We start from the raw sequence: 22,539 nt of genomic DNA, 5'->3' as shown, positions 1-22,539 counted from the left end.
GCCCATGTAGGTGAGTAGAGGAACAGATCCCCACTGCACCCCATGTAAGGACACCACAGCACAGCAGGTGGGGATGCCCTGAAGGGAGCAGCAGCCTGGGAGGAGCCCACGCTCGAGCAGGCTCCTGGCAGGGGCTGTGCTCTGTGGAGAGGAGTCCATGCAGGAGCTGGCAGAACACGGGAGCAGTCTGTTCCTGAAAGACTGTACCCCATGGAAAGGGACCTTGCTGGAGCAGTTCTTAGAGAACTGCAGCCCGTGGGAAGGTCCCACATTGGAAAAGTTGGTGCAGGACTGTCTCCCATGGAGAGGGGAATCTGTGAGGAGCAGCAGAGACAAGTGTTATGAGCTGACAGCAATCCACAATCCCCATCTTGCGCACTGCTCAAGGGGAGGAGGTAAAAGAGTTGGGAGTGAAGCTGAGTCTGGGAAGAAGGGAGGGTAGGGGGAGGTGTTTTAAGGTTTATCCTTATTTCTCATTTTCCTACTCTGTTTAATTGGTTATAAAATAAATTAATTTCCCCAAGGTGAGTCTGTTTTAACTGTGACGGTAATTGGTCAGTGATCTCCCTGACCCATGGGATTTTTATCACATTTTCTTCTCCTTTTCAGTCAAAGAGGGGAAGTAATGGAGTGGCTCAATGGGCACCTGGCTAGACAAAACTGACCCACCACAGTTCTCCAAATGCCTTCATCACCAGCTCCACCTTCAACACCCATTGCCCATGACTTCTTCATGTCCCTGACTCCACTGTCAGTGAAGGATCTACCAGCACTGCAGCATTTATTTTGCACTTTATTTACTGCACACTCAAGACATGCCAATGGCTCAGGCTACTCTGTGATGTCCAGTGATCTAGGCCTTCATCTGCCACCAAAATTCCCATACCAGGGCTGGACAGTCTGGAATTGCCTGTGGCAAGTCCACGGTGAGTCCACAACAGGTTCATGATGGGCGCCTCGTGGTACCATGCCCCAGGTGCCATGCCCCTTGGTAGGGACCTCTCACTTTCTGCCCACATGGTCCTTCAGTGTCACCAGCACTTTCTGTGCCCGCTTCAGGACCTCCTCCTCATCCACGCTGGGGAAGGCCTCACTGGGGGTCATAGGAAAGGGATGGTAACTCGGGTACTGCGTGGCCTTGCCGTCTACACCGCAGTCACACAACCACTGCACATCCAGGACGAGGCCCCTCAGCTCCGGCTCCTCTGCCTCCAGCCTTTGGGCCATGCCCATCAGCCCCCTATGGCCCGCAAAGGCTTCCCCGCGGCAAAGCACGGCTGCCACCAGCGCCTTCTCCAGGGCCTGGTGCACTTTGAAGAGCACCCAGTTGGGGCAGCTGTGCAAGATGTCATTGCTGGCTGCCTGCAGGTCACTCGTGGCCTGACACAGCCAACGCAGGGCCTCGGGGACAGATGGAGTCAGGACTATGAGCTCCTCACTGCTAAGCAAGGAGCCACTGCCTCCCTGCCCGTGGTGCCGGGCGGTGCTCACAGGTTTGTATTGGCCCCGCACCTTTGGCCCCCTGACACCATGCAGAGGCCTCCAGGTTGCCAGGCTGGGATCCTTCCATGGCCCCTCTTCTGCCACAGCTTCAGCCTCCTCCTGCAGCCTCTTCTCTGGCTCTGGTGCAGCCCCCACCAGTGCCACGTTGTTCTCCTCCAGAACAAAGGCAATGTCCTGTGGCTCCTGGCAGACCAGCATTTCACGCAGCACGGACAAAGCACGTGCCTCCAGCTGCCCACCCAGGATGTTGTTGATCTCCTGCGCCAGTGTCTCCACCACCCTCAGCTGCTGCCGGTTCAGCACCATCTCTGCGTGCTGGATGTAGAAGAGACGCTGGGCACCACCAGCCAGGCACACGTGGATAACCTGTGATTGGGAGCTGCCCTCCACCTTTGCCCCACTGTGCACCAGCACAGTGCAGATGTCCTTGCAGCACTGCACTTTCACCTGCTCCACTGCAAAGCCACCATCCCCCTCCATTCCCATCATAGCCTTGGGGGTCTGCCACTGCAGCAGGGACTCCAGCCCCAGCCTAAACCACGGGGATACCAGCAGGGTCTGCAGACGCCTCTGTGCAGGACACTGAGAGCCATACTGACATGGCTGTGGACCACCCTCCTCCAGCTGCTTCTCTGTCACCTCTGAAAGCATCTGTGGCTGCAGCCGTGGTGGCAGCCTTTGCAGCAGCCACCTGGCATTACACCCAGACACTGGCAGTGCAGCCATGAACACAAAGGTCTTCTCCAGGGCCTGAGCAGTCTCTGAGGGCACACAGTCGTTGAAGCAGAGTTTGTGGGACAGCTCCAGGCAGTCAGCAGTGCTCAGCAGGTACAGCTCAGCCACAGCAGAGCAATCAGGGGGCTCCAGTTCCTTCCACAGCAGCTGGAAGAAATGCTGTGTGGCCAGCAGGACCGTCTTCTTCTGGCTACTGGAAAGGGTCCCACTGCCATGGCTCTCCTGGTAGATTTGGGCCAGGACACGGCTGTAGTGAGTAAGTGTGGGGACCTGGACAACGCCAAGGTGTTGCAGGAGATCTCTAAAGACAGCCATGTGGGGGTGAGTCGTGAGGAGGTAGGGGTAAAAGTCATCCTCGTCCGGGAGTGATGCCACCACCTGCCATGGCCTGGCCATGTCGCGTGACTTGGCCAGCACCACAGGCAGCTCAGCGAGGTGCTCTGCATCCACCTCCTCCAGATGGGTCTGCAGGAAGCTGTACATGCTACAGAGCACCTCGGCCCGTGTGCTTACCTGCCCTTGTGTCAAGCAAGCTGCCCTGCACACATGTTCCAGGTTGGCCACCACCAAGGCAGTGGGTATCTCTACAAGGACTCCCATGGCTTTCAGGAATGTCTCCTCAAGTTCAAGGGATTTTGGCAGGATGATGGCTGATGTCCACAGGAGTTCAGCCACATTTTTGCAGTAGGAAATGCTGCCTTTCAGAGCCACAGCCTTAGTGCAGTCTGCAAAAGGAGGGTGAAGGTTCATCAAATTTGGGGGGATAGCCAGTGGAGGCAGGAATTGGATTGAGGCAATTTTGCTCAGGAAACCCTTTGAGTCAGGATTTTTCAACAGGATTGCAAGTTGCTTGAGCATCTCCTGCTGTTGTTCCAGCAGTTCTGCAGCATGGCATGTAGCCTGAGTGGCTTCATGCTCTATCTCCTCAGCCAGTGCCAAAAAATCCTTTACAGAGAGGCTGGTGCGGACACCTGCCTTGCGGAAGAAATGCACAATTTCTTGCTGGTTCAAACGTAGCTCCTTAAAGAAAGATTTAGGCACAAAGCGGTTTTGGAGCCGCAGAGTGTGGAAGGAGGGCATGTCAAGGTAGAAGTAGGAGGCCAGGCGCAGTGTTCCGTGGGCATCTGGTATAAAGGCCACCTTCTGAAAAGCTGCCACAATGGTCTCCACGCTCTCATCATCCAAGAAAGGTTTCATGACAAAGAACAATCGTACAGCTTCCATGAGGTTTTGCCGTGTGAGCTGGGACAGCCGGGGAAGTACCACAGTCATGAAGAGCTTTTGGTCATCTGTGACCTCCCACTTCAAACACTCGGCCAGCCATTTGTGGAACGGGCTTGGTGTGAGAAGCAGCATGTCTTCATCCAAGTCATACAGGGCTTGGGCATTTGAGGGCACTTGTCCGTGGAGTAACAGCACCTTGCGGTAGGGAGCCACAGCTACATAGCCACCCCCAGACTTCTGGAAGAGAGGCAGGTGCTGGAGCTGCTCCAGTGCATGTGAATCCAGCTTTTCCTGCTGGACAAACCTTAGCAGGGCTGACAAATCCTGCTCCTCTAAATCCCCCCAGCAGAGATCAGCTCTTGTGTCTGCCAGATGGGCCACTATAGCCCCGGGATCTGTGACCTGCAGTGCCCTTGGCTTCAGGAAATGGTAGGCAAAATCCCGGGGCAGCAGGGACTTCTGGAGCACAGGGATGCCCAGTTTGTGCAGCACCTTTCCCACTTCAGAGTAACACTCATAAAGAACCCTGGAGAGGGAGGATAGTGGCAGTAGGTGCTTTGAGTCTGTCTTATTCCCCCGAATAGGCAGCACTGCCATATTCTGGAGATGATTCATGAATGAGTCCATGGTCACATCTGAGGTCTCGGATGGGACCACACTCTCAAAGAAGGTCCACAGCCCCTTAAGCCACTCTTCCCCCTGAGTCCACTCCCACTGACCCAAAGCCTCCTGGATGAGTGGTGTGGCCTGTGGGAGGTCAAGCTCCTTCACAAAGCAAGGTGGGATCCATGCAGAAACACACTTTTGGGCAAAACGGTGGCTGTGCTTGGGGAAGAGGTGGGCAAAGGAGTTCTTGAAGACAGGGTGGTGGATGCTGAAAGCATTCAGAAGACCATCTTCTGTGGCCAGCAAGGGCAGGCCTTCCAGGATTGCCTCGTCCCTATCCTTTTGAGTACCTTGAGAGTGCCTGTTCCATCCTGTTAAGTATCGCAGCAGGTAGGTGCAGCTCTCTGGGGTCCTCAGGGGTGTCTCAGCCAGCTTGCAGGGCACAGGCAGAGCCAGGGCCTTGAGGAAGCATCGGAGAGAGTCTGGCCCTAAGACAACAGTGTTCACTTGGGCTTCAATGAACTCCTCGCGGATCTGCTGCAGGTGGGGGAATGCTGGAACCAGTTTCATGTTAAGTTGCTCCAGCACTTTCTGGACTTCTGGCTGAGGCATCTCCTCGAGGAAGTACGGCTCTGTTAGCATGTCCCCTCCACCTGGAGATGCCCAGGTTATTGTCACCCTGCCAGGTGACGTTTTTTCCCTGTACACAGGCACAAGGGGTAGGCGTGCATGACTGAGGTGCTTGTAGACCTCTCTCACCATGTCCTGGAACATAGGTAACACCCTTTTCATAACAGGGAAAAACTGGAGGAAGTGGGAGTTCAGGTGCTGCTGGCAGGATTCCAGGGACCAATACTGGAGCTTCTCCAGGGCTTGCCACTGCCTGGTGAGAAAGTAACAGTACAGTGGAACCACCAAGCGCCGGAGCAAGAAGCCATTCCAGGTTGCCCCTGTGCCACCTTTGTCCCAGTGGAGACTGCACCTGGCTGCATTCACAGAGAAGTTGGCATTGATGTGCAAAGGCAGCCCAGTGACTAAGGGCAGTGGGAGGGTGCAGAAGGCTCTGCCCGTGACTTGGTTCAGAGGCTCCAGGCGGGCAGCCACAGCCCCATAGGGCAGCCATTTAAGCTCTGGAGACTCCTCAGCCCTGTCCTGCACCCCAATTTGGGAGATCACCCTCCACAAACTTGTGGTCTTGGCCCTGCTATTTTTGACTTTCATGGTATAGGAGAGAGGGGTGGGGCTGTTCCCATCCATGGCTTGGCTTAATCTTGCTTGAAAATCCCGTCTCAACTTTGCATCATCCTCTGTGAGCTCCGTGGTTACCCGCAGCTTCTCCACCAACTCTTTCCCATCTGGGGGGATCTCAGAGAAGATGATGGTGTGGACATGCCGGAGGAAGAGCACCAAGTCCTCACCTTCCTTAGCCAGTGTTTCTTCCATGTTCTTGAAGTCTTGGTCTCGCATGACCATGTCAGACACCCTGGACTTGGCAGCCTCAGCTGCAGTGCGAAGCGGCAGCCGGAAAAGGACGCCCTGTTTCAGGTTGAAGAAGGATGGTAGGAAGGTGTCATAAATGTCTGGAAAATTCTTCTTGAAGTCAGTGTTGACAGTAAACATGCTACCAGGCTTCTCAGTTGTGGCTGTGGGCACGTAGTAGAGATGGGGATCAGAGACACACAAGGTACTGTCTCCAGTCAGGAAGGCTGGGCAGTCAGTAAAGTGGTAGACAGTGTTGAAGCCAAGGCCATGTTTGCCTGTAACATCCTGACGGTCTTGCTTGCTACCGACCCCCAGATGCTGAATGCCTTTAATGTCCTGCTCCTGGAAGGGGCGGTCATTGTAGATGCAGAGGGCAGGGCCCTGCAGGATCTTCCATTCTTCACTAAAAGTGGCCTTTGCTGGGTGCTGCCGGCGGTCCCACACAAAGTGCAAAAGCCCTGCACCAGCATCATCCGCGTTCTGAAGCACCTCCTTCACCAGATCAGGAGCGGACTCAGAGTACTCCTTCAAGATGTTCTTCAGTCGCATTGGCAAATCTTCATGGGGACCAAACGGCTGCGCCCAGAGGCTCAGGTGATCAGTGTTGACTACACACCTCTCCAGTGCTCGGTGCCGTGTGGTGGCCACCCCACAGTGCAGGGCTGCCTCTCGGGACAGCTGTTTATGGCACAGCAGGACATCTCTGTCCAACGGAATCCATGGTGCATCATTGAAGTAGAGCTTGTTGCTTGGGTGCAAAATGCCCTCCTCATCAGGCAGAAAGAGTTGCTGGGTCTGGCAGGCATCTGGCTGGTTGCCATCTTCCATCAAGCCACAAGACACCAGCCGCAGGGCCAGATTCAGCTCCGCAGCAGGCAGTGCCTTTCCAGCATGTGTCTCTGCCAGGGTGCAGAGCACTCGGGCATAATCATCCCAGGCAAATGTGTGGCGCAGCCCCACACACTCCCAGAGCTCTCTGTAGGGCTTGTACTGGTCTTGGAGCTGATGAAGGTATGGGGCAGCCTCAAATGACAGCGTCTCAGCCACAGCTGTGACTGGCACAAAACGGGAGCCCACCAAGATGAAGGGCTCCCCTGGGGCCACTGCCGAAGCCACCTCATTCCAGCTGGAAGGATGTTCCCGGAGCAGCATGTTCAGGTGCTTGTAGCAGCAGTTGGTGTTGTACTGCAGGGTCTCCAAAGGGAGAGTGTTGGAGAAACGATGGAGTGCTCGCAGCTGCTCAAGGACCTGAGCTGATGGTACCTGCCGGTCCAGCCCCAAGAAGGACGCTACCTCCTCGGAGAGGCTGAAGTTTTTCCCCAGCATTTTAGGAGCCAAGATAGGCTGGATGAGTCCCACTAGTGGCTCATGGAGGTGATGGTAGAGCTGGGCAGCTGGCAGCAGCACAGGGTCACTGGTGTGCTGTGCAGCAGGGAGGAAGGGCACAGTCTGGAAAGCGGCCTGCAGGGTGTCGTTTGTTCCCTTCTTCACTGCATTCCGAAGTAACTCAAGGATGCAGGCAGCCCTCTGGTAGCCCTGGGCATAATTCTTGGTCCAGACAAACTGAACAGTCTTTGCCCTCTCCAGCAGCTCTGGCAGAGACACAGTGTTCTTCACCATGCCCAGCCTCTCCAGTTGGTTTAGTCTCTCCAGGGAAAGGAAGGCATTCCCAGTGGGGAAGCGCCCATCCTCAGGGTTGTATAAAGGGGCAGCACGGCCTCTGGGATGCACCAGGTAATTGATGAGCTGCAGGTGGCCATGAGGGGTGACAGGGATGCAGGGCACTGTCTGCAGCACTTTGTCCACACCCTCATGAGACATATCCAGTGCATGGAGCACCAGCAGGTTCCGGTCAGCATCAGGGAGATCTTCCAAGTTGGGAAGCACAAGCTCACAGAGAAAGCGGCTCCAGTCATAGGTTCCAGCATCCAGCGCCTTCCCAAGGCCCTCCTGCACCTTCCCAGGCAAGGCCACAGCCAACAGGGGACGGGGCACGGTGATGGCAAAGACTCGCTGTGCCACAGTACCCAGCTTAGGGTGTCTCTCCACAGCCTGGTGCAGGAAGCGGGCATCCTGCAGCGAGCACCAGGAGTGGCCATCGGAAAAGAGCCTTGGGCCACTCCTGGCTGCCACAGCCTGGTAGAAACCAGTCACAGCCTCTGTAAAGGGGTAACAGGCAGTGCTAATGTCTGGCCAGAAGAGATGATACTCATAGTTCTTTAACTCGCCTGCCTCATGCATGGCACGGAGATGGTCCAGTGCCCGGAGCCAGGCCATTGGCACAGCATTGTGGAGCAGCACCTGGTTCCACTTGCCCCGCTCCGCTGTGCTCCACAGCCCCTTGCGATTTGAGAGGATGCTGAAGGCCCCATGCAGGTGGATTGGCAGCCCTGACATGATCGGCATGGGAAGGTGGCAGAAAACTTGCCCTTTCTCAGCGTCCAGACGTGGCATCCACTTGCCATCTTCAGTAGGGGCAAGGGGAAGGGCCACACCAGCCATGGGAAGTGGAGGATGGAGTCCTGCCTGTGTGTTCTGGTGAAACAGTTCCAACAACTCCCCATCACCCTGACACACCAAAACCAGGTAGTGCCATGTGGTCCTGGATTCCTCCTCACAGGCTGAGAGCTGCTCGATGGCTGCCCAACTTGGGGGATCCCCAGGGGCCCCCAAGTCTCGGATCTCCTTTCTCTGCAGCGTGGCCAGAGACATGGTATCCTCTGCAGAAGTGGCCGTGTCTGGCAGCATCTCCAGGGAAAGCTCCCTCACCTTCTTCAGGAAGAGCAGCAGGAGCCGGTTAGAGCCAAGGAAAGCAGTTCCAAGGGACTGGATGCGCTCTATACCAAAGGCCTCAGAGCAAATCTGCGATGTCACAGCTTCCTCTTCAGTGCGAAAAGGCAAGCGGAAAAGGCTTCCTGGAAAGGGTCCTGGCTCAGGCAGGCAGCACCCAAAGATACCATGGTAGGGCTGGAACTGCTCAGCAAAGACACGGAGGATGCGTGGTCGGCTGGAGAAGTCCAGGCGGATGCCAGGGGAGCCGGCCCTGGTGATGTGCTTGCCCAGATGGGTGCCATTGGGATCAAAGATGAGCAGTGTCTCCCCACTCAGCACTGCCGGCACATCCGTGACACGGTACACAGAGCTGAAGCCCAGCCCAAAGCGCCCGATCCGGCCTGCCTGGCCCTCCTTTGTGGCAGCCCCAATCCGGGTGATGTTCTGGAGGTCATCCTCTGTGAACAGGGCATTGTTGTAGGCCCAGAGGGCTGGGCCATGGCAGGCAGCCATGCCTGGGTCCAGCAGCCCAGAGGTGGCCTTTCTGCGGCACCGCAGGTCCAGGAGGAAGCGGCACACGGTAGCGCTGGCATCCTCTGCGTTCTGGACCATCTCTGTGAAGAGGTCGCCCTCCTCGCCGTACTCCTGGAGGATGTTGCGGAGGCGTCGGGTGATGGGCTCCGAGGGGCCACAGGCTGTGAACGGCTCCGGGCCCAGCACCCACGTACTGAGACGCTCCGTGCCCAGGAACATGGCTGTGCTGGAAGGCACTGCCTCGTGCACCACCTCTTGAACATCCTCCTCTTCCTCCAGCTCCATGTCCAGGTACACGGCAGAGGCAGCTGGACGGAGGGCAAAGCCTGAGCCCTGCGGGATCCTCACAGGAACCGGCACAGTGCCCTCGCCCTGGTGGCCCCGCCTCTTCAGCCACTCCAGGACAGCTACAACCACCGCCAACTCTGCAGCAGTGCCCGCTCGGGAGCTGCGCCTGTCTATGTCCTGCCCCAAGGATCGCAGGGCTGACACCGCCCTCTCCTCACTCACCCCGTCCGCCACCCCCCAGGCCCTGAAGAGGCAGCCGTAGGACAGGAAGTCAGGGGGCACCCGGGGCACCAGCATCCCCAGCTCCAGCTTCTCAGGATAGCCCAGCACAGCATCACGTGGCAGGACAAGCCCAGACCCAGTCCACACAACAGCGCTATCCGGGGCAGTCCCAAAGGCCTTCAGGTTTTCCTGCATGTGCCAGTAGATGGGCTGGAGAGCAGGACCCACCTCATCCATGTTCCTGTGCCCCGCCAGCTTTCTCAGCTGCTCCCACACTCTCTCCGGCGGTGGGATCTGGCTCAGCCCCAGCTTCTTCTCTGCCTCTGGCACAAAGGCGTCAGTCAGGGGCATGGCAAGCCCCACCAGGGATTGGTACTGCATGGATCTCAGCTCCTTAGGGGGCAGGAAGGGCTGCCCAGGCTCTCCTGTGCACTTGGACCGAGGCACCCAGGGCAGGGCCTGGAGCTGCTCGAGCTCTGCAGCACTGAAGCCATCCAGTGCCTTGGGGTGGTTGCAGACTGTGATCAGTGCCTCAGCTCTGTCCAGAGCTGCCGTGCCACCCTGACTGACTTTTGCTGCAGCTGCCAGGATGTCTGAGGGCAGCATGCACCCCTCACCGTGCCGCAAGCCCACGGCCCTCAAGGCACGGAGGACAGACGGATTGTGGAAGGCAGCAGGAGGAAAGCGCTCGGGTCCCAGCAGCGCCTGCAAGGTGCTGTCACAGGGGTCATAGAGGTCTTGCGGGCATGCGGGGCCAGCAGGGGTCTCCAGGAAGGCCAGCGTGCTGCAGGCCTGCCGGAGCGAGGGGCTCTGTGCAAAGACAGTGTCTCCGTGCTGCAGCACCCAGAGTAGCAGAGCCTGCATCTCAGCCACTCGTCCCGCATACGCCCCTTGGGCCACGGCTCTGACGGCCTTCAGCATCACACAGGCTGCACTGATGAGGGGCCTCTGGAGCCTCCTGAGTAGCTGCCGGTCAACTTCATCCTGGCACCGCAACACGGCCTCCGGCAGCACCACATCTTGGGGCAGCTCCAGCTCTGGCTCCAGCACCGGGGTGGCAGCGGCTGGCACCAGCTCTGTGGGCTGTGGGGTGGCCAAGCAGGGCAGTGGCAGAAAGAGGGGCAAAGCAGCCAGAGTGGCCATGTCCTGCTTTGTCAGGGATGGGAGGTCTGCCAGGTAGTTCCGGAGGGTGACCACATCCGCATCAGGCAGCGAGGCCATGCGGGAGGCCACTGCTGCAGCCCCCTGCCTGCCCAGGGCCCGAAGGGCATTGAGGGGGGATGGAGGCAGGACATAGCGGGGCAGCGAGCGGTGCCATGTGCTTGGTGGCACCACAGGGCAACCCAGGACCTCCAGCACAGGGGCCACATCAAGTGGCAGGAGCTGGTCCTCCCATGCCTGGAAGATAAGACTGGACTCAGGTATCAGTGGAGCCAGACGGACAGTGGGGGCATCCAGTGAGGACAGGGCTATGAGAGGAAGCCCCTCCAGAGGGCCCAGGTCTTCCATGTGGTGGGCCAGGAATTGCCACAGGGCTGGGAACCAGGAGGCTGGGGGCTGGGGGAGGCCTTGGGCTGGGCACCACATCACTGGGGTTGAAGACTGGGATGTCCAGGTGGGGGGCAGAGCCAAGCGCAGGGTCTGTACAGTCATGGCTGGGTCCAGCAGAACCAGGTTGGGGAAGAGACCTGTGTACAAGAAGCAGAGGCTGCATTAGAAACACGTGGGACCTGGGCCCTGGGAGGGGGACACAGGATGGGGGAGAAAGAACCTGCAGGGGATGAGTGGCCCCCATATGGGATATGGGAGGAGCTGGGCTCTGGAGGGATGGTGGATACCCTTAATAGGAGCACAGAGAACCCAGAAACCTCAGGGTGGGTGGGGATATAAGAAAGAGATATGGGAGGTAAAAAGGTGTTAGGGGGACCAGCACTGGGGAGCACAGAGTTCTTCAGAGGAGGAAGAGTGAGACTCAGTACCTGAGGGAGCACAGAGGGGACAGGGGAATGTGGGAAGAACAGCAAGGACATGGATCCCCCAGAGAGACAGGGATGTACAGGGAGATACTGGGCTGCAGAGGAACCCCAAGGTGTACAAGGCTGCCTGGGCATGTTGGGGTTTAGGGGGGGCAACCAGGGACCTAAAGGTGATCCAGGGACCCCCATCTCTTACCCTTCTTGGCAATGCCTCGCAGGAGGCTGTCCAAGCCTGGCTCCAGGTCTGAGGGCAGGAAGGACCCGGCCAAGCCAGGCAGAAGCTCCCTGTGGGAACAGACAGAGGTGCTGGGGGACCAGAGGGGTAATGGGGAGCAGCTTTCTGGACACCTGCCTTAGCTCCCACTTGGTGACACTAGAGAAGGAGGGAAGTGAGGAGCCCAAATACCCAGGGCCAAATATCCAGGTTTGGCCATGCCTCCCCTTCCCAATTCAAGACCGAGAGCTGTGACTGTGGCCAGCTGGCTGTCCTGCCCACTCTGCAAGGAGCGGAGCTGCCAGGGGTCGCGGGCTCACCTGGGGCAGTCGGATGTGTCCACGTAGACCACGGCCGATGCAGTTCCAAAGGACACAAAGGTTCCATCGGCGCGGGGCAGGAGGGGGAGGCCGCGGAGCTCAGCATGGCACCCATCCCCGGCCACGAAGCGCAGCAGGGAGAGGCGGCTGGCAGCCGGGAGCTCTGCGGCCCTGTGGCGCCGCAGCACCTCCCGCACGTGTCCCATCGTGGCCTCCCGCAGACCCTTCGGCATCCCCAAGTTCAGCGCCCTCCACACATGGGGTGGGACCTCGGCCACCGGCTCCCCAGCTGCCACCAGCAAGGCCTGCACCGCCCGCCGTGTGGCCTCATCGCCCGCGGCCACCGGCAGCAGCACAGCCTCAAGGGCCCGCAGCCTCCCCTGCCCCCCGGCTGGCAGCAGGACGGGGGCGGCCACCAGCTCCCGGCACACGCGGCTCACCAGGCTGTGGATCCGGCCGGAGCTCGGCGTGCGCTCGGGGTCTGGCCACAGGCTGTAGGCATCTGCACCGGGCAGAGCCACGGCCACGGCGGCCAAGTGGCTGTAGACCCGGGGCAGGAGGTCGAGCAGTAGAAGAGCATTCCAGTGGGCGTCCTCCTCACCCTCCTCACCCTCCTGGGGCCAGCGCAGGTGGCGGCGATCATCAGAGAGGGCAAAGGGAGCACTGGCATGGACAGGCAGCCCTGTGGCCGTCTCGTCAGTGGCTGGCAGTGGCAGGAAGCAGCAGAGCCGCCCTTGGCAGGCCCCGTGGAGGGGGTGTGCCAGGCTCAGCTCAGGGCAGCACCTCAGCCGTGTGCCCAGAGCCACGGCTGGCCCCTCAGTGGCTCTGCCTGTGGCCACCAGCCACTCGCTCCCTGCACCCACCTCATCCCCGTGCAGGGCCACCAGGCACCACTCTAGACTCAGCCCCTCAGCCCCTGATGGCACCGGGACAGGGAGAGGCTGAGGGGATGCCACAAGTGTTCCCATGAGTGTCTGGACCCCGTCAGGGGCCACACGGTGCAGGGCCACACGGCGGACATGGCGGAGGAAGAGGAGGGCAAGAGGGGCCTCTGTGAGGAAGGTCTGGATGAGGTTGCAGATGCGCTCAGGATCGGAGACCCCTGGGGCGATTTCTGAGGGTTGCCGTCGAAGGGGAAAGCGGAAGAGGGTGCCCTGGGCTGAGGCACGGTGTTGTCCTACAGCTTCTAGCCCAGCCCAGAAGGGCTCGAAAAGGCCAGGAAGGTCCTGGGCCTCAGAGATGTCCCAGCGCTTGCCACCACCAGGCAGCACCTGGCATTCGGGGTCCAGCACCCCTAAGTACGGGGGGCTCAGCACACCTGGCAGGTCTGGAGACATGGGAACCATGAGGCCACAGAGATGACATGGACACCACTGCCTTCTCAGATCATCCCAACCCATCAATGCCCACACAATGGCCTCAAGTTTAACCCCATGGTGCCTCCCATGATCCAAAGCTTAATCCCAATTCACCAGTCCTTCCTCAGTTTGTCTCCCTAGCCCTGCTCTCCGTTGCCAGCCAGCCTCCCTCCAAGCCTCCCGATGCTTCAACTTTCCTCACTTTGGACACAGCCCTCCATTTTGCACACCCCCAGTGCCCCCAGTTCTCCCCAGCACCTGTATTTCAGTGCCTCCAGTAAAACCCACATGCCCAGTTCAGTCCCAGCTGAGGCTCCCAGTGCCACTTACCGGTGAGGTGGTAGATAGAAGTGAAGCCCAAGCCGAAGCGCCCCACACTGCGGGGATCCTCCCGCTTGTGTGACACCCCTGGGTGCTGAATCCCTGTCCAGTCCCGGGGTGACATCACGGCGTCGTTGTAGGCCAAGAGAGCTGGGCCTGGCGGTCAGCACCATCCATGGGTTGGGGGCAATTGGGACATGGAGTGGGAATTGTCATTCACACTCAGTGTCCCCACAAGCTCCAGTCCCACAAAACCCCCCTCAGCAGCACTGAGTCCTCCCAGTACCCTCAGTGCTCCCAGCACATCCCAGAACCCCTCACCAGTTCCAGTTCCCCCAGTCCCTCCCAGCACCAGCCAGTGCCACCCCAGGGCTTCATCTGATTTTTCTCCCAGTGCCCACAGTGCCTCTCACCCTGGGTGCCCTCCAGTCCCCCTCTGGTGATGTCGAACTCCCGCTCGTCAGACACAAACACGACCTCATTAGCGCCGGCATCATCCGCGTTCTGCACCAGCTCCTGGAATTACAGATCAGTGCCCGGTGACCTGGGCCCTCCAGGCCCTGAGAAGAGCACCGACCCCCTCTCCCAGCTGGGCACCAAGGTCCTGGGGCTGGTGCTGGACAGGGACCGGCCTCACTGCCTGCAGTGCCTGCCCCACTGGGCAGGAGATCCCAGATGGGGTTCCCTGGGGGTCTGACCTTGAGGATCTGCCCTCCATCCGGGTACTTCTGCAGGATGCTGTGCAGGTAGTCAAGGAAGGTGGGTGCCCGCTGGCAGAAGGTCTCCCTGTAAAGCAGAGAGAGGGAGAGAAGGTGTGGGGGAGGCTCTGTAACCATGACACCCACATCCTCCTTGGATCCCACAGGATGTGCCTCTGCTTGAAAAGGGTCAAGGACCCCATCTCCTTCAGGGATCCACTGAAACAACCACCTGCAAGGACAACAACTACACTTCCCCAAACCCCCATCTCTTCCTGGGATGCTCCAGAGCACTGGTTTTGACTGGGATAGAGTTAATTTTCTTCCCAGAAGTGTGTCCAGGGCTAAGTTCAGGATTTAGCATGAGAACAGTGTCAGTTGCACACAGATGTTTGAGTTGGAGCTCAGTAAAGGACTTTTCAGTCTCCCACGCTCTGCCAGAAAGGGGAGGCACAGCCAGGAGACCCGACCCCAACTGGCCAGGGAGATATTCCGGACCCCAGAACCTCCTGCCCAGTGCAGAAACTGGGAGGGGGCTGGCCAGGAGTCACCAATCACTGCTGTGGGATGGGTGGGGCATTGGGCAGTGGGGCATGAGCAACTATTGGGCATTGCTGGTTTCTCTTGGGTTTTATTCCGTTCTCTCTCCTTTTCATTACTATTAGTAGCAGCAGTAACATCAATACATTTAGCTTTGTTTCAATTATTGAACTGTTCTTGTGTCAGTTCAGAGGTTTTACCTTTTCTTTTTGATTCTCCCCCACTGGGAACAGCTGGGCAAGGGTTAAACTGTCCTGAGGGTTTGGGTAACCAGAGAGTATGGGAAGGGAAGGGAAGGGAAGGGAAGGGAAGGGAAGGGAAGGGAAGGTGGTTTGACAGGAAATATGTTTTCTGGGATGCTGTGGTCAGGCCAATTGGTGCTCAGATTTTAATATTGGCACCTAATGTGGCCATTGGGACATTGGATCCGCCTCTGAGAACACAGGGATAAAAGCAGGGCTCTCCCCTGGGAGCCTCTCTTGGGTTTCCGGCGGGAAAGAGTTTGGGTCTCTCCCCTGGCCCAGCTGCTGGCTGGGCGGGCAGAGGGGAAAGCCATGTGGCCAGGAGAGGTAGGCCTGAGCCCGGGGGTGGAAGGGTGGAAGAGAGAGAGAGAGACACCGGGAGCCATCGGGCAGCCCCCCTCCCCACCCCCGGGAGACAGAGAGAGAGAGAAAGAGAGAGAGAGCCAGTGCCTGGGACTGTAACCTTGAGACTTGATAAACGCGTGCCTGTGCCGGCAGCACGGCTGGGAAGGAGAAGAAGGGGGGGTGCAGCCGGCTGCTTGTAAGAGCTTTTAACCTCTTTTCAGACAATGAAGACTTTACAGAACATTAACCTTTCCTAGAAGAGAGATAGAGTGGAAGATGAAGAAGGAAATGGGCAAGTGTGAGAGAGGTCTGGGCAAGTGAGAGATGTTGGAAGAATAGAGAAGAATCTTAGTGGGAAGAGATGATGGAGTGGCTTTTGCTGGACTCTTTTTGTACAGCCATGGACAGAACCATGTTCCTTGTGATACAGAGACTGCATCTAGGGGGAGGCAATGCCTCAGAACCAAGAGGGTTCAGTGTTGCTGCCCCTCGGGCCCAAGGGGTGAAATATGGGGGGGACAGGTGTCCCAAAGGAGAGACTGTGCCTTTTTGGAGTGGGACGAAGCATCCTTAAAAGTTGACCCTAGAAGCAGCTCTGGTCTGTGTTCAGTGGTGAGAGGGCTGGACATGAAAGGAAGAGGTCCCCATTGGCACAAGAAGGACTCCTTCTCCTCTTGATGAACTGAGGATTGAGTATTCTGAAGGGTGGTGCTGGACTGAGAGTCGATGATTTGGGGGATGTATTGTATTGGGAATTTGGGGAGGAGGAGGAGGAGATGTATTTGTGAAGTTTTCATTTTCCTTGTGTGTTTCTTTTTTTTTTTTTCCTTTCCCTTGTAGTTTAGTTAATAATTTTTTTTCCCAAGTGGGAGCCTGCTTTGCTTATTCTGGGTCACATCTCACAGCAGAAACCAGGGAGAGAGTATACTCATGGGGGCACTGGCATTGTGCCAGTGTCAAGCCATGACAGAAGGGAAGGGGAAAGGAAAGGCTGAGCTGGAAGATTGGTCTCATGGCTTGGCTGTCGCAGGAGAGAAGCCTAAGGGTGTAATTATTGGCAGTTCCCACTGGATGGCTCCCGAAGCCCAGCGGGGACGGCAATGCTGAGCACAGCCGGCAGCTTCGATTCAGCTCCAGCCGTCCTCTCGTACCACAGCCCCGTGTTACCAACCACAACAGAGTGATAACCTTAGCCCAGAGCCAGGGAGGATGAACATTCCCACGGGACCACACATACCAGGAAGGATTTTATAAAATGCACCTGTGAGCGCACGGGCAGGAACCACAAGAGCAAACTGTGACTCACAGCTATTAAATAAATATGAGAGATGCTTACAACTGTGTTTTACCACACTCTGCTCAGATCTCAGCTCTTTGTGCCCTAAAGAGAGGACTGTTGTGGTTTAACCCCAGCCAGGAACTCAGTCCCACACAGGCACTCGCTGCTCTGGTGAGATGGAGGAGAGAATCCAGAAAAGGTAAAACCCATTAGTGGAGATAAGTATAGTTAAATAACTGAAACAAGACTAAATAAATTGATATTACTGCTGCTACTACTATTAAGAATAGTAATGGGAAGGAGAGAGAACAGAGTAAAACGCAATAGAAACCAGCAGTGCCCAGTAGTTGCTCATCACCCACTGACCAATGCCCAGCCTCTTCCCCAGTAGCAATCGGTGGCTCCCAACCCCCTCCCAGTTTCTGCACTGGGCAGGAGGTTCTGTGGTCTGGAATATCCCCCTGGCCAGCTGGGGTTGGGTCTCCTGGCCATGCTCCCCCTTGCTGGCAGAGCATGGGACACTGAAAAGTCCTTGCCTTGGAGTGAGCTCGACAGGGCTCCCACTCAACGTGTTACCAGCGCTGTTCTCGCTTTGAATACCAAAAACAGCGCTGGAGCAGCTTCTGGGGAGAAAATTCTCTCTCTCCCAGTCAAAACCAAGACATCCAGCCCCTGAAAACCCCTCCCTGTGAGCCCTGACCGCTGCAGTCCCCACCTCCCTCAGTCACCCTTCAGTTCTCCCCAGCACCCCTTGAGCCCCCTGCCCCACCAACAGCCCCCTGTGACCCCCAGAACGCTCCAGCCATGCCCTGTGTCCCCCCACAAACCCCCAGTGATGCCCCCAGACCCACTCACGCCTTTGGCTGCTTGAGGGCCATGGTGGGCACTGCAGGGGACCCCTGCCCACTCCCGGAGCTGCTGCCGCTGCCTGCCCGGCGCCGCCGCTCGGAGCTCCGGTCCGCCCCCTGCTCCGCCTCCCTGGTCCCGCCTCCCAGACCGAAAGTTTCGTTTCTCCGTTGCAGATGCACATTCGGGGAAATGTGCTTTTGCTAGGTTTTTTTCTAAAATAGCGGCGGGGAGCAAGGAGACATGAAAGGCGGTGCGCGGGACCAGGGCGGGAACTTGCCTATGGGGCAGGGATATGGGAATGTGGATACCTGGATGGGGTATGGGAATACGTGGGTGTTGGATGATGATATGTGCTTCTGATTTAGAGATGGGGTAACTGAGAGGTGTTTTAAAAACTTTTATTCTATTTTCAGTCTCATGAGAAGGGTGAGACAATACAGCTGTTATAATTCACATCATCATAATCAGGAGTTAACTATTTCCTAATTACAATACACTATTAACTGTTTCTTGGCCTATCAGGTTTAGCCACACCATGTTGTAGATGCCTTAAAGCCAATCATCTAAAACGATTCCTTGTGGGTCCCACTACAATGCATCTTTCATGGTTCTATTTCTCTAAAGTATTTAGTCTTATTTGCAAGGCCATCTTTTGAAACTTGTTTCTAGCTCCATTTGTCTCTCACCAATATCTGTCCTATTCCATGGCTTTTCTAAGTCAGCATTTCTTATCTCAAAGTTTGCATATGGATGTATACTGTGTGAGCCTTCTGTCAGGCCCTGAGAACTCTCTACAAATCCATTTCCCACACGTGTGGATATGGCTACAGGGATATGGAAAATGTAGGGATGCACCTACAGGGATGTGATGTGGGCGTACATGGGGATATGGCTGCAGAGATGTGGTGTGTGACTATGTGGGGACACTGCTGTGGGCCCAGGGCCATCAGGGCCTGGTCTCCTGCCTCAGACTGGCCTGCAGAAACACCCAAACTGTCCTGGGTGAAGGGGCTCTGTCTAATGGATCATGGGGCCATATGGAGATAATTTGTACTGCAGAGATCACATAAGACAAATTTCAGCCCCATGGACTGTTACAGACCATGTGGGGACCACACGACACCACATTGAGGCTACTTGGACTGCAGAGTGCAGGCAGAAAGACCACGGAGACATGAGACCACTTGGAATGTGTGAAGAAGGAACCTGCAGGACACGGTGACTTGGGGCAAATGTAGGACAAATTTCAGGGGATGCCAGTGGGAAGTGGGGAATGAATCCCTTGGTTTGCTTTTCTTCCATGTGCAGCTTTTCCTTCCCTTATTAAACACCTTTACCTCAAACCACTGGGGTTTTTTTCACTTTGACCACTTGATTCTCTCCACTGCCCCACCAAGGATCATGTGTGAAGCTCAGTTGTAGTCTGGGATTATACCATGACAGAAGGTAAGTAAAATGAGTCCTTCCCTTGATAGGTGCAATAAAACTAACCCTTCTCTTCCCTGCTTTTTCTCATTTGCTGGGCTGAGAGGTGGACAGAGCAAGCTGAGGTACCTCCTGGGCTGTTTGGAGCAGTTTTGCATGTCTGGAGCAAAGTCTTCTTTGTAGTTCTCTCTGGATATAGCACAGCCAGGACAAACACTGGCATTCAGAGAGGAGGGACAGGGAGTGATCTAATGAGACATTTATTCTCCAGCATCTTGGCTCTCAGAATTGAAACTGAAAATGAAAGGCAAAAATAGGTAGATAATAAGAAAAGAAAGTAGAACCCAAAACAAGTCTGACATAATAATTTTTTTTTCTCTTTTGGAAAATGCAGGTTCACTGAAAAACCAATAAAACCTGCTTGTAAGAATCAGTTTTTATTATTCTGAACTAATCTGAAACAACTCAGGTGGAAAAAACATTTTCCTGTTGATATTTTCAAGAAGAATATTTTACTATTTTATAATTCAAGATGATGCTTTTATCGCAGTATTTGAATTAATGCATAGTGTAAAGTGTGAAAAATTAACCAAAAAAAGAATATAAAAATATCATTTACATAAAATATTTTTGTAATTTAATCTTAGGAATGTCTTTTCATTTGTCTTCTTGAGCAGCATTATCTTGAACAAGTTTTTTGGCTTTTTTTAATCACAGTTCTAAAATTTCTGTGACAGGTAAAAAACCATTTGTGGCTTAGCTTAATGGTTAAAATCTAAAAATGTCTGTGGCACAAATTGTAGTCAATATTGCACCATGTAGAATTTAGGGTGTACTTCAGTGAACTGTGGGTTGCTGCTGCTTGCCTTGAGAGCCCGAGTGTGCTGCCTCTCTTCAGCAGAGGCAGGTTAGAAGGCTGTGCAGTCTGCCCTGACATTTGTGAAGCCCTTTCCTGGGAAGTCTGCTGCAGGCTGGTTCTGGCTGCACGCTGAGAGTGCGGCTGCACGCTCACCTGGTGCTGTGTGAACAGGCAGACAGAGTTTGTTTCATGATTAGTTTGTCTGAAGATGCTTCTGCATTGTGGAGAGTTTGTGTGATTAAGGCCTCCACCAAGAGCCAGGGAGAATCCAGGTGGGAAGAGACAGCCAAGGCCAGCGGGGCTATGGGGAGACGTGGCTCAGGGGTTACAAACATGATGGTCCCACCAAATCATTGCTGGAGTCTGCTTTGCTGAGCCGGAGCACTGCTGCAGTTGCTGGATTTTGGCAGCAGGGGTGGTTTCTTGTGATATTTGCATGGTTTGGAAACAGCTTGTATTTCTTTATCCTTCCCTGTTTGTTTTTTTTTTTTTTTTATTATGGACATCTGCTCTCGCCAGTGACTTGAGGCTGCAGAATTAAACTGGGGAAGGTAGATAACTGAAAGGAAAATGTCAAGTGATAATGGTTTCCTTCAGGGCCAAAAAAAGAAGAATCTACTGATTCACATTTTTGCACTGTAGCCAGGAGTTTGCCTCTATGATCCTGATGGCTCCCTTCCAAGCCAGCATATTCTGTGATTCTGAGGTGAGAATGTAGAAAGGGCTAAACTGGCTGGGATCAGGAATGCTGGGGACATTGACTCCTGTCAGAGGGTGACATCCTCGTCTTGTAGGCAATGCAGTTGCTGAGGAGCAACCTTTGGGCAGTAGAGGGAGGTGTAGCTGTAGCTGAGGGTGAAGCCCAGATCACAGGGCAGTTCTTCGAAGTTGCTGAAGTGGATATGAGGAATTGCCTCCAGCCACATCTTTCAATACTGCCTGTAGAACCGTTTATGGTGGTGGGACCCTGACAGTACATTGTTCATTAAAGCTTTTGAAATTTAAGCTCAAATGTACTTGCAGGGATACAATGAGGGGCACATCCTGTTGGTGCTGTTTGTGGGAGGCCCTGTGTGCCTGTCCAGACCTGTGTGACCCCACCTGTCCTCTAGGGACTCACAACTGCTTGGACCCGGGGCCTTGGAGCTGTGCCAGCCTCCTCTGTCTCAGGCTGCTGGATCAGGCAATTCCCAGCAGTGGGGATGGAGGGGGAAATCTCTTTTCCACTGGGGGCTGTGGGGCTGAAAGGAGGCTCTCCAAGGAGATACTGATGCCTTTTTGGGGCTACCTAAAAACAGAGGCCAGATAAAATTAAGGAAATAATAAGCAGTTCTATTTATTGAAGGGCCTTCAGGCTTTGTCTATTTCAGATAGACGAAGCCCCTCAGGGGCTACACCCTAAATGGACAATGGTTCACAGGTTTTCATAGTTTTATGACTTTTATAAGATTGGTCCATTTGCCTGTTGAGGGTTAATCTTCCAATTACAGCTTCAGGTAATGAAATCATTTACCCCCACTTTGCTCCCCCCAACTCACTTGTTTGCATTTCTTGGGGCCTGAGACAGTGAGGAGTCCTTGATTCCCAGGCCTGGAGAGGAATTGTTGTGTCTGACCAAAATGGGAAAGCAGCAGCTCACACTGAATATGGAGTTTAGAGTTATACACTAAAGAATGGCAGGATTGCAAATATATGAAAAATATAAAAGCTCAAATACTAAGTCATCAATGCCAAGAATCAGCTGAGGCTGGGGAAGGCAAAGGGTGATTAGACAGAAGAGAGGGCCAGAGGAGGTGCCCAGAACAGGAAGAGGCCATAGGGCACCCTGCTGCCAAAACTTCTTCTTGCCCATGGAATCTCCAAGGGAGACCAAAAGGGCTGAAGGAGGAAGAAGGAAAAGGGTAGAAAAGGGTCTGGAAGAAGTACAGCTTTGCCTTTTCCCCCTGGTTTACACCCATATAACCCCCACCCACCCAGCCCTGAGCCTTCCCTGTTTTTCCTGCAGGGGCCATTTGTGGCAGAGGCTGCAGATGCAGAGGGGACAGGATGTGCTGCCTGCAGCTCACAGGAGGACAGGGAGCTGCAGACACTGCCACCTTCAGAGCAGGACTCCTGGCCAAGCTGCACGTGTCCCACACAGCTCCAGTGCCAGAACTCATCCCTTCCCTTCTCCCACATCCAGGGGTGCAAGCCACTGTCCCTGCTTCATTAGCCCTTCGTTATTGTCAAAGGGAGCTCTGTGTTCATCACTGGCAACCCAGAGAAGATGCAGCTGAGGTGCACCTGGCTCCAGGTGTGGGTGGAAGGGAGCAGCTGTCTGCAGTAAGGACCATGGGTTGCTCCAGTGTGGGACTGAGAGGGTTTGGATGGATGAAGAGTGGGACCAATGCTGTGGGATGCACCCAGACCTATGGGTGGGAGGTGTTGCTGTCCCTCCTGCAAAGACGGACCCTGTAGCCCAGGAAAGGACCAAAAAGGAAGTCAAGTTCCTTCCCTCCTATTTCAATCTGCTGAGCCACCAAACTTGTGGGTTTGTGGTTGCAAAACAACCCCCTATTTCATAAGGCAGGGAAGAAACCATTTCACCATCAAGTGACCGGATCTAAGAAAGAGAAACAAAAAGTCCCGATAGCCTTTCCCCCAAGGTCTGACGGATCCTAAGTTGTCACAGGGGCCCAGCCCTGGCATGTGACTGGACATTGTGGTTCCAGTTCAAGCACCCCAGCCCTGCAGTCGTGCTGCAGAAA

The 22,539-nt window shown here is 55.4% G+C and overlaps 1 protein-coding gene across 1 annotated transcript; it reads right to left on the bottom strand.

The window, feature by feature from the left end:
• Nucleotides 1-773: 773 nt before the first annotated feature.
• LOC136564005 (sacsin-like) lies at nt 774-17,537 on the bottom strand. Its single transcript, XM_066561734.1, has 7 exons — nt 17,515-17,537; nt 14,254-14,341; nt 13,969-14,071; nt 13,565-13,711; nt 11,877-13,203; nt 11,539-11,627; nt 774-11,054 (listed from the first exon to the last, which is right to left on the bottom strand). Exons 1-7 carry the CDS (start codon nt 17,535-17,537, stop codon nt 1,003-1,005), a joined length of 11,829 nt encoding a protein of 3,942 aa, XP_066417831.1. The 3' UTR covers nt 774-1,002.
• Between the last annotated feature and the right edge of the window lie 5,002 nt (nt 17,538-22,539).

The sequence above is a fragment of the Molothrus aeneus genome, chromosome 17 (assembly GCF_037042795.1).
Source record: "Molothrus aeneus isolate 106 chromosome 17, BPBGC_Maene_1.0, whole genome shotgun sequence".
Taxonomy (NCBI): Eukaryota; Metazoa; Chordata; class Aves; order Passeriformes; family Icteridae; genus Molothrus; species Molothrus aeneus.
Note: the sequence above shows the minus strand (reverse complement) of the source record. Positions and strands in the feature narration are given on the sequence as shown.

What these genes read in the sequence shown, in the direction of transcription:
- LOC136564005 (XM_066561734.1), bottom strand. Translation starts at nt 17,537, where the DNA reads ATGGCCCTCAAGCAGCCAAAGGC. An exon ending in ATGGAGGGCAGATCCTCAAG is followed by an intron (nt 14,072 to 14,253) that starts GTCAGACCCCCA and finishes CTGTAATTCCAG; the next exon opens with GAGCTGGTGCAGAACGCGGA. An exon ending in GACACATCCGACTGCCCCAG is followed by an intron (nt 11,628 to 11,876) that starts GTGAGCCCGCGA and finishes CTGTTCCCACAG; the next exon opens with GGAGCTTCTGCCTGGCTTGG.